The sequence below is a fragment of the Hypomesus nipponensis genome, chromosome 25 (genome assembly GCF_054491055.1).
Source record: "Hypomesus nipponensis isolate SF chromosome 25, ASM5449105v1, whole genome shotgun sequence".
Classification (NCBI taxonomy): Eukaryota; Metazoa; Chordata; class Actinopteri; order Osmeriformes; family Osmeridae; genus Hypomesus; species Hypomesus nipponensis.
Window position 1 is genome coordinate 7,822,710 of NC_140385.1, and position 18,950 is coordinate 7,841,659.

Sequence of the window (18,950 nt, forward strand, 5' to 3'; positions counted from 1 at the left end):
AACTACGTCATCATCTAATCAGTCACAGCATTGGATAATCATGAAGAAAGAAAATGAAACGTTCGAGTATCAACTTGTTTTATTGATAAGATAAATCAATGCTAGCCTTTCTTTAGTGGTTTGTGGGCATTTCAGTTCTGCCTACACAGGATAGGTAAGATTTCAGACAGTGAAATACAGTGGTTGAACCATAGAATTGTACACAGCAACTTGGATAAGTGGTGGTAGGTTACACTTGAATTACTACACACAATTTTGTAAGGCATAGTCACTCTTAAAGAGGTATTAGGCAGAAGGTGGAAGGATACCTGTCTAGAACTAACAGCATTCACTGAATGACCACTTTAGGGACAGAAGATACAGTGTTTGTGATTTGTTAAACATATGGGATCATGCTTACACAACTAAGATGCCATCACTTTTTTCAAACTGATAAGCATTACATTACACACAGATACATTCAACATAGATAATCAGCAAAACAGACATCTAACTGAAATACAGATTTAGAGAGTGGATAACTCTTTCAACCAAATATATCATTTGGTGCAGACTATGGAGAGGGGTGGTTTCCTTGGCAGAGTAACACTGTATGTCCACAGTGTTGAGGACGTGCATAATTGCAATACTTAATTTATAAGCCACTTTGACATTTCTCTTCATTACATTTCCATTGGAAAGCATGGTTTTGGTTCCATGTGGTATTAATGACGTTTTCCTCAAGCCATTTGCTGAATAAGTGCTTCAAATAAATTACGATGGGGAACTGATATAGTGTGACAATGTTTGTCAACTATGCATTGCTGGTTAATGGCAAGGGAACATTTGTAGAGTGATAGCACCATACAACGTTAAAGTGGAACACAGTCAGGGTTTTTGCTACGCTTCCTCCACAAATACAGCCACATGTTACACCCCAAAAAATTAACTAGGTTACAGGGCATTCGTTGATATTATAGCGAACCGTTTATCAAGTTCTGTAGATTTTTGTGGAAGGACCAGAGAAGGGCTGGTTTAGCGAGGGTCATCGGGGGCTCCGATCTTCTCCAGGTTGGGCTCCATTCCCCAGATCTCCTTGGCATACTGGGAGATGGTACGGTCACTGGAGAACTTCCCAGAGCCAGCGATGTTGTGGATCACCTTCTTGGTCCACTTTTTAGGGTTCTGTCGGGACGGAGAAAGAGAGTGAATCATTCCGAGGCACAAACGAGACAGACAAAATCAGCATGTTGAGGAGAGGCAAGGACTTAAATACTGACCTTGTAGAGTGCACTGACTTTATCCTGGGCATTGATGTACTCTTCGTAGTCAGCAAACACCTTAAACCTGCAATGCAGACACCGATGTGTCAGAAAGAGGGTGTGCGGGTGTGTGTATAAAAGAAAAGTATGTGTGGGCCAGAATTTACATTGTTTCTTCACTAGTGTCAGCAATTGTCACCTACCTGTCATGGTGCATCAGCATGTTCACAATGTCCTTGAAAAGGTCGGGTTGATTGGGACTGAAGAAACCTCCAGCAATTTGGTCAATGGCCTGCTTCAGCTCAGGGATGTGGTTGTAATATGCATTGGCATCATATCTGATGAAGTTCAATCAATTTATCAAGATAAAAATAATAATCATAAAAGACCAAAGGTCTTTAAACTACCTATATATAAAAGCATCATCTAAAAGGCCTTTCCGGTACAAACCAATGACTTTCACTTACCCTATCTTGTCCATTGCCTCCACATCCTCCACCCTCATTCCGAATATAAAGAGGTTCTCCTCGCCAGCCTCCTCTGCCATCTCCACGTTGGCACCGTCCATGGTGCCGATGGTGAGGGCACCATTCAACATGAACTTCATGTTGCCAGTGCCAGAGGCCTCTGTGCCCGCTGTGGAGATCTGCTCTGATAGGTCAGCAGCAGGAATGACTGAGGCGAGAAGGAGGGTGAGGGAGAGACAGATAAGTACAAGGATTGGGGAGAGACGGTGGAGACACACAGTTAGAAGTTAAAGATAATACAGCACTTTATGTAGAAACCAAACCTTTACACTCAACCCTCTGATTACCTTTCTCAGCCAGAGTGACCTTGTAGTTCTCCAGGAAGATGACTTTAAGACGATCTCCCACAACTGGGTCGTAGTTGACGATGTCTCCAATTGATGTGATCAGCTTGATGATCATCTTAGCAGTGTGGTAACCTGGGGCAGCCTGGTAGAAACTCAATAACTCATTATGGCGTCTGGATAAAGATGAAATCCAAATATTATTGATCTGAAACACAACATACCTTTCCTCCAATCATTATAGTCCTGGGAGTCCAAGACTTGTTAGGCTCCTTTTTGATACCTGATAGAAAATAAGCTTTTTGACGTTTTCCGCAGTAATCTTGTCTTTAATGATAAAGGTAATGTAGGCAGACTCACGGTTGTAGAGAGTGATAATGTGCAGGCAGTTGAGAAGCTGCCTCTTGTATTCATGGATCCTCTTGACATGAACATCGAACATGGAATCGGGATTTATCTTCACCTTGTAATGCTCCTCAAGATAGACGGCAAACTTTAGCTTGTTCTCCTGTCGAGTGAAGAACAAGCTATGAAACAAAATGACTTCATCTAACAACCAACAGGGATTAACGAAAACGTGTTTAAAACCTGGACATCGTTATCCTCCTACCTGTTTGACCTTGGCAACATCGCGGATGAATGCGTCATCATCCACAAATTTGAGCAGCTTCTTCAGCTGGTCCAGATCACGCATATAATCGTCCCCAATCCTCTGAATACAAAGAAACACTCCTATTTAGAAGCATCACTCACTATTCATCTAAAACGGCAAATCATGGAGCCTTAATCCACTTTGACTGTAATTTCATTAATGCAACGCACCTCTGCTATGACTTCAGCGAGGCCAGGGTTGCACATGACCAGCCAGCGTCTGGGTGTGATGCCATTGGTCTTGTTCTGAAACTTGTCTGGATCCACTTCATAAAAGTCCTTGAAGCTGGGGACACAGCCAATGACCAGATAACACGTCAACGTTGAGACCAATCAAGACATATACTGTACCTTAAAACTTGACATTGTGACTGCTTGTGTAGCCCCCTTTACTGTTATGGTTTCTATACTCAATAGTCTGATGCAACAGAATCCTTTCATTACATGGAGGACTTGATGATGTCCGAGTGGATCCGGGCCACTCCGTTGACGGCGTGGGATCCCACAATGCACAGATGCGCCATGTTGATTTTCTTCATGTCCCCCTCCTCGATCAGAGACATGCGGCGAAGACGGTCATCGTCCCCAGGATACAGCTTGGCAATGCGCTGGAGGAGACGAATGTAAAAAAATATATATATATTTACACCGGCCATTTGTTTTGGGATGCTATAACAGCTCATGGCAAGTCCCCTCGAGATAAAACGTGCTGTGTGAGGCTCTGATATGTCACGTGGAATTAAGGAAGATTAACTGCGGTTGGTGGAAGTTTGGCTTTCCAGTGGTGTGGTCGGCGAGAGGATTTTCCCTATTGTACCTCCATGTGACGTCTGTTGATCTCGTAGATGATCTCCAGATGGCGAGGAAGAAGGTTCTGGAACAGGTCAATGGGCCAGCGCTCCAGAGCCTCAGGCAAAATTGTGTGGTTGGTGTAGGCACAGGTACGTACACAGATGTCCCAAGCCTGATGGAGGTTAGAGGGGGGGGGGGGTGGCATAAGTGATCCTTTTCTCGACACACAGTGTACAGTAGGTATAAACAATAGGACTATGTACCTTTTCCCATGTCAGTTTCTCTACATCCACCAGAATCCTCATCAGCTCCGGGATGGCCATGGCAGGATGGGTGTCATTCAGCTGGATGGCCACCTGTAGACAGGGAGGACATTTGACGTCACGACGATCCCTCACTGTTGTCCGAGAAAGGAACTGGTTGTGATGTATGAGCCAAAGGTGACCCACCTTGTCAGGGAGGGTGGTGAGGTCCACGCGCACCACCTCTGTGGAGCCAAACTTTGAGGACTTGAAGCGACGGATGATGTCCTGTAGAGTGGCTGCCACCACAAAGTACTCCTGTTTCAGACGCAGTTCCTTGCCTTCAAAGAACTGGATCCAAACACAAAGGGGAAAACCCAGTCATTCTGGATTCAACTTGACATACATTATTGATTATTATTATTGTTATTATCTACTTAGAGATGTATGGGTCATGGTTATGTAAACAATAAGCCTACTGATATCAATTGACAAAGCAGGAGTCTGTCTGGGAGTAGAAACAACCCTTTCCCTCACATTGTCATTAGGGTAGAGGACACGGGAGATGTTCTCAGCCAAGTTCCTGTCCAGCACAGCTTGAATGTAGCCACCGACGTTGACTGTGGAACCAGAAAAAGGTTTGTCAATGGCTGTGAAATTATATGACTGCCATTGCATCATGTGTGTTTTACACCCAAAAAAACAAACTTGTATGCAATACATCAAGTTCAAGTCTTCTATTTTCAGATGCACAGAACAACACAAGGTCAGACTGTGCACTGAAATTCTTGGGACAAGACAACGCAAAGCAACCTGGCATAACATAACATACAAGTATTCGGTTTAACATAAACTACATCTATGATAAGCTAAAATATAATAAACCTCCTAAATATGCAAAGTAATATACAAAATACAGTACAGTATACTAAACCTCTAATACACATAATAACCTATACTAAACTTATAAACCTATACTAACCTAGTCGGATGCGATACTTAAATCAAGCACTCACAGTCTTTGAGGTTGAAGTCACAGGGAGCCTTGGCAGACCACAGTCTCATGGTGTTGACAATGTTGTTTCTGTACCCAGGTACAGGAGTGTCATAGGGAAGGGCCAAGACCACCTGTTAAGAAGAGGGCAGTTCAGTGGTGTTCAGGAGAGTATCATCAGGTGTCTGTTGGATGAGTGTGTGTGCTCCCTCACCTGTGTGTCCACCCACTTCACTCCGTCAGGATGGTGCTCCACCTTGCCGTAGAAGTGGACGGGACGCATGTACTCAGGACGCGCCTTCTCCCAGGGGTTTCCATAGCGCAGCCAATCGTCCGCTTCCTCAACCTGTGAAGAATTATAGGGTTTGTAAAAGGTGGTGATGTAAAGGTATTAAGGAAATGAACTAAGAATATACCATACTTCCATTAGGGCACATGGCACTATCGTTACACATTGTACGCAGCCCATGTTATTGCTTATGAACATGTACCCAGTACTTGTCCTACCTGCCAGCCGTCGACAACTTTCTGGTTGAAGATGCCAAACTCATAGCGGATGCCATAGCCGTAAGCCGCCAGCCCAAGCGATGCCATGGAGTCTAGGAAGCACGCTGAGGCACAAGGGTGTGTGTGTGTTTGGGGGGTGTGTGCGAGGGGATGGGGGAGGGGGGTGAGCGCATGGGGTGTCAATGGGCGGATGGTTGATTATTCTGTGATTTTTGTTTGGAGCTCACCATCACTCTCATTTGCTACTATTTTAAGATAGGAAGAGGTAGATAGTTATACACACGGCATCCAGGAACTCACCAGCGAGCCGACCCAGACCACCGTTACCCAGACCAGCATCTTCCTCTATATCCTGGAGCTCCTCCATGTCCAGGCCCAGCTGAGGAGGACAAGCAGTACCTTAGTGGTGCCGTCTTAGGCTCACATCTAACATTGACATGGTGACAGACTAACATATCTGGGAAGCATCATTCATCTCGTAGCTGCTGTCTGCGATGTTTCCTTAGTTCCTCACCTGATATGTGGCCTCGTCGCAGGCGTTCTCCAGAGCCAGGTTCACCATGGTGTTCTGAAGGGTCCGTCCCATGTAGAACTCCAGGGAGAGGTAGTACACCCGCTGCAATGACATGATATTACTGTAGTTACTTCATCTGAGCACTTGTTCATCTACAGTACAGCCAATTAAAGAGTAGTGTGCCCATGTCATTTGCCTTAGAAACAGTATTATGCTCACTACTGAAAAGCAACAAGATCCTGCCAAATAAACTGCTATTCTTTGTAAACCAGCACTGGCTAGCCAGCATGAATGGGCAGAGTTGAGACTCCGCCACAGGCATTAATACAACCTGTGTCCAGCAATCACTAGCAGAAAACAAGGGTCACTGTTATATAATGCATTTAATTCACCTTTAAACTTTCATAACTTCATGTTCTCATGGAAATTGTATCTGAACCACCTGATTTCATTAGTGGAGTTCTATTGTGGGTGCTTTGGCACACGGAATCACGAGCACACAAATTGTAATATTGTAGCCTGTAAACAACATTTGTTCCAAATCATTCATGGAATATGAAAAGCTCAAAAGCTCACAGTGGAATTTCTGAAGACCCAGCATGTTCTGTTTACTGTCCTGGTTGACATGCTGGGAAGGATATCGGGGCCTAAGACGGATCTTTGATATTTCAATTATTAAATCACAATTAGTGGTGGGGATGGTGAGGGGGAACAACATGGACTTTGAAAAAAATCATACAATCTATTAAGGCTGTTTGAGATAAAGTGACAAAGGCATTTCATGGTGTGTATAAATAGGCATACTAGTGCCAAAGGTTAGACAGTCTATGGAGATGCCAGCCACAGGTTATTAATACACACACTCAAACAACAGTGGAACTCTGTAACTGAATGTTGAAAATAATGATTTTGGAGGGAAAACGTGAAGCACTTTATTGTTAAAACATACATTGTAATGACTTATGAATTTCATAAACAGATGGGGAACACGAATCTGGCGAGGAATGTTAAACCGTCGTTGTCATGCTTTAAAAAGGAGCACCCATGCGCTCAGGATACACTGCCCGTTTATCCAAAGCATTACGGGGGAAACACTGCATGATTGTTTTGTGGCACCTTTAACCATGATCTTTCAGCTCACAATCTTCCTATTTTATTGTATTTTTCAGTTCAACTATCGTTATAATAGTTATTTTATAATTATATTTATTAGAACGTATCAATAAGACCCCTGTTTGTGCTCACAGCACAATGCTGCAGGCGTTACAGTACACTATGTACTATTAAACATCGTACCTAGTAACGGGGCTCAGAAGAGATGTGGTCAGTCAGTGCATTGACAAAATGTTTCCTGTTTCACAGGCCATTAATCATTTTAGGTCAGTGACTTCAATAGATTGGTTTGATGTAGGCTATCAATACACACAGCATTCTCTGAAACATTTCGGACAGTGGATGAACTACACTGGGACATCATATTACATAATGCATATTTAACTAGTTGACTCATTTGGCCTTCAACAAGTCTAAATAGGAACATATCACATTTCCGGATCTGGCTGCCATTTAAGGTCTTTCAATAGCATAAAATGTAGGCTATTCGACAATAACCAATGTAAACATTTTTCAAAACGTACAATTATATAATCCATAATGATGCAGAAACAACATAATTATATAATGCACTGCGTAGGTGCATTATATAGACTTATAAGCTTTGGCTTTGACATCTAACGCTCAAGAGAAATTTGACATTGACATTTATTAGTTTTCGTAAGAAAGCTTATGGCTACGATTAATTCATCGATTAGAGAAGAAACAGCCTCTGGATAATTTAATATAAAACCGCTCCGATTCTTAAGGGCAGCATCAAGCAAACTGCGAAATTACAGTACTGTTTGAAACCCAACCCCGGCCCTTGTTCCGCACTGAGTTTGACAGCGGCTTAAGTGCAGAGAGAGCGTGCGACTGACTGCGACAGCCGTGCTGCTTACTTTTGGGTCTTTCTCATAGTAATGCTGCTGCGTCCGGATCCATCGCCCGACGAGATGATCGCGGACGGTGTTGGCCAAAGCAAAGTAGTAGTCTCTTTTGGTCGCCACATTTCGGTCCTTTACCAGTGTAAAGTGGAGGTGACGATTAAAATTTGTCTTGAGGTCCGCAACATTTTCCACCCCTGCGAGCCCTCGCACCGATATCTGCTTCCTTTTCTCTTGGTCTGTCAGTGGCTTGGGCATTTTGGAGGATTATTTCAATGCAACAAACGACACAACATACGATGAATATCCGATGAAAGAAAGGATAAACTGACTGACTGTCGACTCGAGCGCCTCACACACTGCTTTTTCTCTCAGTAGGCTACCGACCCGGTTTGGTATGACAGTCCAGTCCAGATTTATCTGCCGCTCATTATTTATTTCCAGATTGGGCGGGTTTTACTGATGTTGTAGCCCAATCTGCAGAACTGTTCCGTATTAAAGGACCAGGAAAATATTGAACAGAGAAGACCTAACGAATAGGCTAACAATATCAACTTTTTCGTCTCTTTTTCACACGTTAGCCTACGACTTCTGTCTTTGAATAAAACAATTAAACAACAGAGAACAGACGGGCACAGTAAAGTCACATCTGCACTCGCGAGAATATTTCAGATTTTGACAAATAAACAACCGTTGTGGTTTGTACATTGCCATTTTTATTTGCAAGGAGCGCTGACATCAGACCTCCATGATTCTGCCACAGCTCAAAAGTCGCACCTCGGTATTTTCTTTGGGTTCAGCTTTGTCTACATAGCATCATGCGGAATCGCATAATGCAGCTGCCCTTACAAAGTGCGTAACCCACTGTTGCTTATGCACAACATTTCTTGTAGGACATCGTTATGTAACCGCGCCTTGAACTGACGCAGACCGGTTCGCAACGGTTCGGTACCGTTGTCTCTGCGGTCCTACTGCTGTTCTAATCAATCCTTTGTGGGGAGGAATACCGAGACAAGCTTGCTTACATACTGCTGAATTCTGATACATTTCTGGCACACTAAATAGTATTACAGTGTGGGTATTGTAACGCAGCCTGTCTATTTCCTGTCATCTGTCCCTTACAGTCTAGATGTCAATGACTGTCCCTCTCCGCATATCAGGCCCACTGTAGGCTACGTCCCTTAAGGAATGTGACCCTGGGTAACTACGTATGGCTACGTTGTATAACTGCCAAAGTCATTGATATTTAGACAGGAGTTCTGTTAATGACAGTAGCCGGAGAGCAGCGGTAAAGTTCCAACTGTTTCTACATGTGATGTTAGATCTTAGAAGAAAACAGACAACCAAATCATTAAAGATGATCAATTTAATAACATTCGAGCAACAATTCAAATTCTATTCATTCAGGCTAGTCCCAACACAACATAAGGCTGACAAACCAATTCCAAAAATAGAGTAAAAATACAATTGTATAATGTTACATTGTTTCTTGTTTTTTTTTTCTTCTCATTAACTCAAGCAACTAAAGGGACCAAACAGGGATAGTGATGGTGCTGAAGAAATCAGAACACTGCACACTGCCACAGAAGAGAGAGGAGGATGTACAGAGAATATCGAGGTGTAGGTAGTCCAGGCAACGTCCAATACCAGCAGCAAGTTATACACCGGCCCCTGCGGCATCATGGAAATCTGGGTAAAAGGATTAGCATATGTAGCTAAGGACAGCTGAGTTATAGATGCAATGCAGCTGAAAAGAAACGCCAGCGTAACAAAACAACAGATTGTGAGAGCTGGAAACATCACTTCATTTGGTTCAGTTACAAAAATATCCATCTGAGTGAAACCAAAGCAGGTGCATTGTACAGTGAAGTTTCACGAGACCTATCTGGAACGGCATGCCTGACAACTGGCCATGAAGTAATTGGGAAGGGGGGGGGGGGGTAACATTTTAAATTGATCAGTCGCAATTATAAAGTTTGTACTTGAAAATCAATTCATGAAGAGAAATGTATAGTCGAGCCAAAAAACTGAGCGTGTCTTTTTGTGTCATTTGCAGAATGAGAAGTAAAAGTAGAGGATAAACCATGACGGTGCCCTGCCAAATATATGCATACCATACTTTAAGCACAGGGGGTTTAAAGACACAAAATCCAACGCTAAAAACAGAAAAAAAAAGAAAGTTAAGTTAAACAAATTTACAATTCAACCACATCATCTCGCTTTCTGCAGCACATTTACCGACACTGTAAGAGAGTGTAAAGCCCAGGTTGTCATTTTCTGTGTAGAAGGGAGCTCTCTGTCTGGGGAGCACTACAGTAGGTAGAACAGGGTGATCACTGTGTGCTTGAGAAGCTCTGGGCTGAACCACATCTGCTGGGACACTGCTCTGCGGTTGGCTGGGGACCAGGGGGGCTGTGATCGATTAATTTTGGGGAGGTGGAGGGGGCGGTGCCGGGGGCATGCCAAATGGGGGCATACCTGGGACACCCATCCCCATCATGGTTACAAAGTTGGAAGGGTCCATGGGCGGAGGGGGTGGAGGCGGGGCGTACATCATGCCGGCGGAGCCGGGAGGCGGGGGTGGAGGAGGAGGCGGGGCGCCGGGGGGGAGAGGGGGCTGAACGCCTGGCGGAGGAGGCACCATGGCCGGGGTGCCCATGGGTGGAGGGGGCTGAGGCGCAGAGGCAGAGGGCTGCTGGGGCTGCTGCCAGGGCGGCAGGTTCCCAGAACCAGGACTGGAGGTGGTGGTGGTATCTGTGGACAGACAGCACGGTTAGGGGCACACATGAAACTCGTCAATTGTAATGACAGAGAGATGACAGGAAGCGACATCAGATTACGGCCCAGGCCTATTTCCTGCAGGGCCTCCCGTCTCATCAGTCTGCATCAAAATAGATCAAACCTAGCAGCATACAAAAACATCACACTTGTGGGAGCCCTTCTCCCAAGGCTCTTGGTGCCACTTGTCTTGACCTGCTTTTCCCTAGACTGAGAACAGTGGCTGTGTGTCTGAGCTCCACGGACAAACAAACAAGAGTGCACCGTGTTCTTACTCTGTTGCCATGGCAGAGGTGCACTGGTGGCCATGCTGCTGGTCGGAGGCGGCGGGGGGGCCTGCTGTTGCCATGGCGGCAGGGGGCCTGAAGGTGGGGGTGGTGGCTGGTTGTTGGGAGGAGGAGGAGGGGGGGGCATCATGCTCATTGGAGGAGGCAGCAGACCTATAAGAAACCCAGAGAAGACGTTTAGGTTGGTCTACCTCACCTACCGCATGTCAGGAACATAACCTTTGCCAAGTTAACGATGCGACAGACGTGTTCATATTGGCAGTGGACTCGTACCCATGTGATGTCCGTGCGGTCCTCCCTGTCCCATGGGCGGAGGAGGGGGCTGCATCCAGGGAGGGGGCATTCCGTTGGGGTTGTGGGACATGGGGGGGCCTCCCATGTTGGGCATGGGGGGCGGATAGTTGTGGTGCCCTCCGTGGCCACCGTGCCCGCCGTGCATGTTGTGGAAGTTTCTGTCCGACGACGGGCCAGAGTTCATCCAGGGAGGTCGGCTCTGTTGAAAGACCACAGACAGATAAGACACCTACTACATCCCTGAATATTTCAAATACACCGTGTGCGTGTGTTATGATGATGTCCAAGGGGAAATTATGACAGTGGTAAAACGAAGAGACTGTCAAAAAGGTTTGACTAAGAAGTTGTATTAATACAAGCTCGGATCATTAATCCATTCCATTTTAGTGAGTAGTTGTTCTAATAAGTGAAGTGGATAGGTTAGAGTGACTTGGATACAATGGAGTAAACAAGTACAAATATAGTTTCCATAGAAAATGTTCCTTCTCGGGCACAGCATGAGGTAGTCAAGTTTAAACATAACCTTAGCCTTAACCTTGAATGGAAACATGATAATATCTTAACTCATGTGCTGTAAGTTCCTACTGTCTTAAGCTGCCTTGCGTTTCATATATCTATATCTACATATATATCTATATATAGAACTAAGTAACGTCTGCGAGACGACCTATGACCTTAGTGCAACAGGAGCCAGGCCTAACCCAGTTAACCCTAACCCTGTGTGTGTGTTGATGGTAGAACTGACCGAAGATTGGTTGTTGTTGGGCCCTGAGCCCCGGGGGCCGTGGTTGTTGGAGTGTCCCCCACCGGAGGAGGGCACGGGGGCCTCGCCCAGCTCCGCCATGAGGGACAGGTACTCCTTGTCCATCCGGGCCTTGTCCTGGGCCGACTGGGGCGGCTCGCCTGTCCTCTGGGCGGAAAAGGAACTGGGGGAAGAAGCATGGAGGTTAACTACGGACTGGACGCACCGAAAGGAAGAAAGCACAAAACATTCAGTGAGGATTTGGGATTAGCAGCTTGACTCTCCCTAATCTTAGAAGTGGTCGTTCAAATCCTGATTCCTTTCATGCAAACCTCAGTTTTAGTGCGAGACGACCGTCGCCGTTTCCTTTGTTAAAAAGCGGGTCTGACTCAAGAGTAACGGAACACAAGCAGCCGGAGCCTTGAAATCGTCCGACTTACCTGGTGAACTTGCAGTCAGAGGAGATGTGTCCCGCTCCACCACACTTGGTACAGAGGGTGGTGTTGGTGATGCTGCGGGGCTCCGAGCTCTGCCACGGACGCAGAATCCTGGGGGGCAAAGAGCCCCAAAAAAACATAAGTGAGCCATGGAATCTAAACTGCAGTGAGAGCTTTTCCTGACTGGCCGGATCCCATCCTCTCAGGGTTATGGTTGGATCATGGCTGACCTGTTGTCGTCCTCTCTCAGGGTGCCGTTGAGTCTGGCCAGCTCCCTCAGCTGCATCTTCCGCAGGTCGTTCTGGTCCTCAGGGGTCTCGATACCCTGCTTCAAGATGTTACGGATCTACACAACAAACCACACCGTTAGCCTCCTTTCACATCAAGGTAGAATCCCTCCCAGACAGGCATATTATACATCCAGTTAAATCCTGGAGGAGACGGCGTGGTGAGGTGGTTGCTCTGGTGCTGTGTTTGGGGGGTGGAGGTGGGGGCTGAGGTAGCTGCAGGTTGGGTGCACCCTGACCTGCTCCACGGCCTTCTTGACGTTGTCCATGGTGTTGGCGGTGACCAGGGCGTGCAGGGGCTCGTCTTCTCCAGGCAGCATCTGGCCGTCCTTGCGGCCCACCTTGCCCTCCTTCACGGAGCCCTTGCCACGGATCATGATCTTGGCACAGCACTCCTTCTCTATGTTCTTCAGGGTGTTACCACTGCCAGGTGGAGAAAAACAGACCCGGTCAGGAAGGACTCAGAAGGCACCATTCGCTCAAGTCGAGTCCCAGATCATGGCTACACCAGACGGTAGCATAATGCTCATGTCTACTCACCGCGGCCCGATCAAAAGGCCAACAAAGTTGATCTCTGGGTACTCGTCCTGTGGGATCATCACCTTGTCGTTGACCCTGGTGGCCGGGGGTCTGGAGGAGGAAGACAATGGTCATTTATGTCCTGAGTAGCCTATTTCCATAGTAACAACACAAATTTGCTAACACATTTAACTCAACTGTAATGTATATATTCCAAAGGGGAGACGAAGAAGAAGAAGAAAAAGAAAAAAAAAGAAGATCTAAGCAAACAGGACATCCAGTGTTTTAAGGCTTCCCATACTTGTAGTCTGCTGGGGGCTTGAACTCAGGGTTGAGTCCCACCATCTCTGTGATGAGCGAGTGGCGCTCCTCCTCCAGCTTCTTGCGCGTGCGGTACTCCCGTGTGTTCAGCCTCTTGCCCTCGCTGTTGTAGATGGGCTCCGGGGAGGGAGACCTGCGCAGGGGGACGGGGAGGGGACAGACAAGCAGAAAACGCTCAATCTCCAGGTGAAGCTGCTGGAACCACAACACTTCCAAGCATCCACAGATTCCCTACGTCTCGCTATGCCTCAGAATGAACACTCGACTGAGGAACACCTGATCGTGTCCCAGAGCCACTTCTCCATGACGGGTAGGAGAAGCAAGAAAAACATGGGTTACGGTAAGCAGTTGGTCGCTAGTGTGGGAGGGGGATGAAAAGGTCTAGTCTCGTTGTGGAGTATGTGACATGCTCAAGGCGTTCTGAATAGTCATTCCATCTGCTTCTTCAGACAGTAGCACCTGAGAAGCTGACCAGGGGGCGTTGAGGCCCACATAAAATAACACTGAAGCCAAATTAAGTTAAGGTGCCACCCCTGTATGGGCGGAGGGGGATAAGGAATATGGAAGGGGATGAATATACTTCTGGGCAGACACCATGGTTAAAAGCCAAACTGTCAAAAATATAGCGTAGCTAAACCTACATACAGGACGAAGGCCTATGAAAACAGGTGGCGTGGGGGGGGGGGGGGGGCGCACTCCTAAAAAGAACGGTTTGCTTTGGGAGTCGGTGCCATGTTTGGAGTTGACGTGGAGAGGGATCCGAACTTGTCCCTGGGATGCCGAAAACCTGCTTTGCTGCGATAAGGAGGCTCTGTGTTTGAAAAAGGTTAGGGTGACGAGGGGTAATTTGGGTTAGAGAAAAGGAATCATGATTAGATGTTAACCTTTTCCTGTGCTCCCCACAGAGAGCGACATTTGTGCCTGGCTTCATGGACAATTCAGAGGAGAGGAAGATTAGAAAAAAAAATTAAGGAAAGCTTCCTGTTTGCTTTTTTTTGCCTTTTTTTTTGGTTTGTTTTTTGTTACTGCTTGAACCTTCCAACGGTGACATCCTGAAACCCCACCTCATTGGGCTCACGTTACAGTGGGCGGTGGCTTTATTAAAAGACCTGGAATGAGCCTTATGTTGTCGCTGTGGAAATGTCTGATTAAAGATTATGAGAACCTATATCATGTACAAACGACAGGGACTGTGGCCAACAAAGAGATATATTCACACTCTCAGCGAGAACATTGACGTTTCCTGCAGGAATAGATGCTTATTCTGACTAGGACATGGGAGCCAGTGAGGTGATTCTGGAAAGACCATGAGTTCTCCTCCAGGGTCCAACAGTCTGCCTGGGATACTGTGAAACCCGGTTGGTTGGACTCATAATGGGAAAACCATTAATGACCAATGGAAAAACATCCAACTGTTAATCGTTAATTGGACATGTTTTTTTTGATGGATCCTATGAGTGGTTGGATCATTTGAAAGGAACAGATGTGGCAGGAAGGCGGCAACACATCAGGACCTAGTCATCAAGTTATGGCAAAAAGTACGGTATTTCTATAGATAGCTTCCATAGAAGTTATTATATATAAACATCTACTGCGACAATATGTAGGTTAGAACTAACCAATAAGATATGTAGTCTTATTATTAAAATGATTAAGTCCTCTCTATTAACTACGACAAAGAGTAACGCATCTGAAAACTTTGAAAAACTTTTAGGCCTGAATGAAAGTGTCATTCAAGATGCATAATAAACAGTTTCAAGTCCTCACCACACACCCCACATTTACACCCAACATCATACAAAAAGGTTGGGTTCAATGCTTATTTGAATTCCATCAATGAATGTAGGAGACTGAAACAATTGTTAAATTATTTGAACATCACATTCGATCCTACATTGACAGAAATCAAAATCATTTGACTCAAGCCTTTTACACATTTTACTTAATTACCTAAAAATAATATTATTAATATAAATTTGAATAATATTCAGTTAGGCATTGTCTTATGACAGAGTAGCTATAATTATTGCAAAGAATGATTTAGTCTGTCATTCGACAATGCATCTATAAAAAGTGTTTGATTAAAAATGAGTCAGATTAAAATAGAAGCCAAAGAAGCGCAATCTCAGATCACCTCCACATAAGTGAAGAAATCAGAATAACTTAACCAACACAGCCACCTTAAAATAAACTTGTCTTTAAAACTAGCTAATTTCATACTAAACAAGTTGTGTTGTACTAACGAACAAAGCTAACAAGTATTTAACCTAGAACCTGGAAACTTCTAAGTGGAGCATCTTCTGAGATACTCTTGATCAACCAAACACCAACATATGGCTTCATAAGAAACGTCAAGAAGGTAGAAAAATGTTACTGTTCGTGGGTTTAAAACTTTTCCCGACCTGTCCTCAGGGTTAACAGGGATTCCCAGGTCTCCTGTACGCAGTTTACGAGTCAGGTCTTCGATCTGCAGTTGGACTGGAAGAATTCAGGTTAGGAAAGAAAAAAACAAGAGGGATGGAGAGAAATGTGGTTACCACAATTAAGCATCAACTGGGAGACAGTGCATTAATTAGAGCACTGTCTCTTATCTTTGAGAGGCAAAGGAAAACATGATTATGATGACCGATGAATCGTAAACATTAAAACACAAGAGGGATCAAATTTACTTTTTAGCAAGTAATTCTAAACACATGGAAAAACCCTTCCTCATTTCTGGGGGGGGGAAATATATGTAGCAGAATATCTATAATTCATTGACATTACAAATTTGATCGAAAGGTAAAAATAGCATTCTGTGAGGTTTGTTTAAAGGATGGGCAAGGGGCCAATCTGGAACCCCAGTCATGGTGGAAGGGTTCAATTACATGTAGCAACATTTAATTGGATCAAAAGACCAAGTCTCCATAAAATGCCAGCCAAATTTTCAAACCTCACAAATCTGAGTAAATTACTATTTACCACTACAGAATTAGTCATGGAACATGGCTTTGGCATTTAAGGGAGATGCCTGGTTCTTGGTCCACCAATAAGCCCAATAAAATAGGAGTTTCTTCAGTGTTACTCTCTGCACTTCAGTACATCTAAAGATGGGGGGTGCTGTTACTTTGAGCAATCATTGAATTTCATTGGAAAAATTAAAAGGAAGTACATAACATGCACAGAATGAATCACTCATAACAGAATGAATCACTCATAACAGAATGAATCACTCATAACTAACAGAACACACCCCTGGTGTCCTCCCAATTCATTCCCCCTACTCCCCAATTGATTCAGTAAGGACTCAAATATAAATCTGGTTCCACTGGAAGCTACACCACAGATGAAGACAGTCCCTGTGAATTGAATTTCACTGCTATTTCTTAAATAGCTCTCACGTGGTTAAACAGGACGTTCTTGTCAATGAGCAAACAAAAAGGTAAATGTGACAAAACAAGGTAGGCAGAGATGAATGCTCACATACCAAGGAAGACCGATCTTAACAGTGACTGAACATATATCAATAACAAATGATGTTATTGACAAGGTCATAAGATGTGGACTCACCTGCTTCACGTTCACATAAAGTGTCTACAGGGGCAGTTTAGTGGTGCAACACTGCTGCTAGCTGGCATTGGCCACACTGGTCATTCTTTATACTGTAGTTATCAGGAACTAGGGTTCACTGGTGTAGACAAACTGACATTAACTTTGAGTTTATCAGATTAAACTCTGTAATAATAACTGTGTTGTAATCACAGATGTCAAACTATTGTTACAAGTCTGACTGAAGTGTTAATGTATTTGGCCATTTAAGCAGCATTGCTCACACTTAAAAACATATTCACAAGTCATATTTAGAGCATGTCACAAGGACAACATGCTGGGGAACAGAGAATGAAAGAGGGACAAGCAAGACAGTACCTGCTTCAGCCCAAGACACTACACAGCAAGCAGTAGATGTCTCACACCACTAGCTATTTATAATAGTTTTTTGTGCGAATGGATATCAAATAGTATGCAAAACCTGCTGCCACAAAAACATTTGCTACAGAAGTACAACTGCTCCTGGAAGAAATTGCCCTCATTGACATTCCACATCAACAAGTTAGTACACTCAGTGGATAACAATACTTCATTTCATCAGTTAATGTCGAGTGTACAAATTGAGCTTGGGAAAACAAAATATTGTGGACAGCGCTTATCTTTTATGCATCTAAGAAAGTGCAATGATAGCGTTTCATTCCAATGACCTCTAACTGGTGAAATGATGCATTGAACATGGAACAGTAGAACACTACATTATGCAAAAATTAGAACCATCGAACCACACAGACTTGGGACATATGAGCTGGTGGCTGTAGGACAACTTTCTCTATCACAATGTACCGACCGCCAAAACTATCAATATATTAATGTCAATTTAATTACCTATATAGGCTCTCTCTTGATCCCTAGTCAGTCCAGGAGGGATGACTGTAGGCATGCCAGGAATGACAGTCTTCTGATCGGGGGTTTCACTACTCCAACGACTCCTCTTCCTGGCCTTTTTCAGACCGAAGTCTAAAGGGGGGGAAATAACATAATGCGTGGCAACTTACAAGTACATCAGTGTTTTAGTTGATTGAGTGCAGTATGTTCCTAGGTTATGATGGCAAATGTGTTCGCTTTGTTACATGCAGGATGGGGTGGTCAAGGGAAATCAGTCTCAAATAAGGTGGCTTTGGCAACAACCATTTCCGTTAGAACTTTAATAATCATCTAGCCTAAGATCATACTCTATACAAGATCCGAACTTTGTTTGATCCAATTTTACATCAAGTAGCCATTTAGAGATACAGTATTCTCGAGCCAATTCACAGGCCTCAATGGCCCACGTTGTTTTTTTTTATATAGGTAGCTAAACTAGCTAACTCGCTCGTCAGGCTAACCATTGCATGGAGCTAAGCTAACTCCTAGCTAGCCAAAAAATAACTATCTTACCTGACTGTGTCTGCATTACAGACACTGGAGGTGGTTGTGGAGCCAGAGTTGGAAAACCGGCCCCTGCTGTAAACTGGTTTGCTTGCGGGAACGAGACGTTTGGCATTGGGGGTTGAAAATTCTGCAGAGGGGGAAAGGATACAGGCGGACCCGGTGGAGGCATTAAACCCGCACCGGGCCCAGAATCGAAGCCTCTTTTAGCGCCAATACTCGGGTGCAGCTTCCCCAAAGGGGTTGCATTTGCTCCCGTAGCCATTTCAAAATGTACTCAAAATTTGGTTAAGTCGAATTGTGTCGGGTCCAAACTACGGGTTATTAACATTTACAGACAATTAGCTAAACAGAACCGTCGCAACTCTTGCGGTGGTTGGCTTACTATTACTCTAGAAGATGGCGCCTGCTTGACTGAAGGGTGAACACTACAAAGGAGGTTCATCTGGTATGTGCAGTGTTGCTATTGGACCTTTCACTACATCTTTGCTTTTCATTGGACAGAAAATAAGGTCACGACGGGATTGGATATTTCCTTTGTCAATCCCTTTCCTGTGATCTGGCGATCAGAGCCATGTAGTCTTTACATGGCTCTACT

General features: G+C 44.7%; 2 protein-coding genes across 6 annotated transcripts; both read right to left on the minus strand.

Moving 5' to 3' along the window:
- Positions 1-61: 61 nt before the first annotated feature.
- LOC146222147 (glycogen phosphorylase, muscle form) lies at positions 62-8,135 on the minus strand. Of its 2 annotated transcripts, XM_084691369.1 has the most exons (21): positions 7,747-8,135; positions 5,753-5,854; positions 5,539-5,617; positions 5,239-5,342; positions 4,946-5,077; positions 4,754-4,865; positions 4,275-4,357; positions 3,945-4,088; positions 3,759-3,851; positions 3,521-3,667; positions 3,148-3,311; positions 2,875-2,989; positions 2,663-2,764; positions 2,413-2,560; positions 2,277-2,335; positions 2,056-2,197; positions 1,709-1,916; positions 1,445-1,579; positions 1,260-1,326; positions 1,109-1,164; positions 62-1,050 (listed from the first exon to the last, which is right to left on the minus strand). In XM_084691369.1, exons 1-21 carry the CDS (start codon positions 7,987-7,989, stop codon positions 954-956), a joined length of 2,532 nt encoding a protein of 843 aa, XP_084547495.1. In that variant the 5' UTR covers positions 7,990-8,135; the 3' UTR covers positions 62-953. The 2 variants fall into 2 exon arrangements, with proteins under 2 accessions (XP_084547495.1, XP_084547494.1); XM_084691368.1 differs by having other exon boundaries at positions 62-1,164; positions 7,747-8,133.
- Positions 8,136-9,082: 947 nt separating this feature from the next.
- sf1 (splicing factor 1) lies at positions 9,083-18,869 on the minus strand. 4 transcript variants are annotated; one of them, XM_084691006.1, is made up of 13 exons: positions 18,738-18,869; positions 18,362-18,482; positions 17,810-17,941; positions 15,799-15,874; positions 13,377-13,529; positions 13,097-13,186; positions 12,796-12,979; positions 12,500-12,615; positions 12,273-12,380; positions 11,836-12,016; positions 11,070-11,289; positions 10,785-10,949; positions 9,083-10,485 (listed from the first exon to the last, which is right to left on the minus strand). In XM_084691006.1, exons 1-13 carry the CDS (start codon positions 18,795-18,797, stop codon positions 10,154-10,156), a joined length of 1,938 nt encoding a protein of 645 aa, XP_084547132.1. In that variant the 5' UTR covers positions 18,798-18,869; the 3' UTR covers positions 9,083-10,153. The 4 variants fall into 4 exon arrangements, with proteins under 4 accessions (XP_084547132.1, XP_084547133.1, XP_084547131.1 ...); XM_084691007.1 differs by having other exon boundaries at positions 9,083-9,420; positions 10,284-10,485; positions 18,362-18,784; XM_084691005.1 differs by having other exon boundaries at positions 9,083-9,420; positions 10,210-10,485; positions 18,362-18,784.
- Between the last annotated feature and the right edge of the window lie 81 nt (positions 18,870-18,950).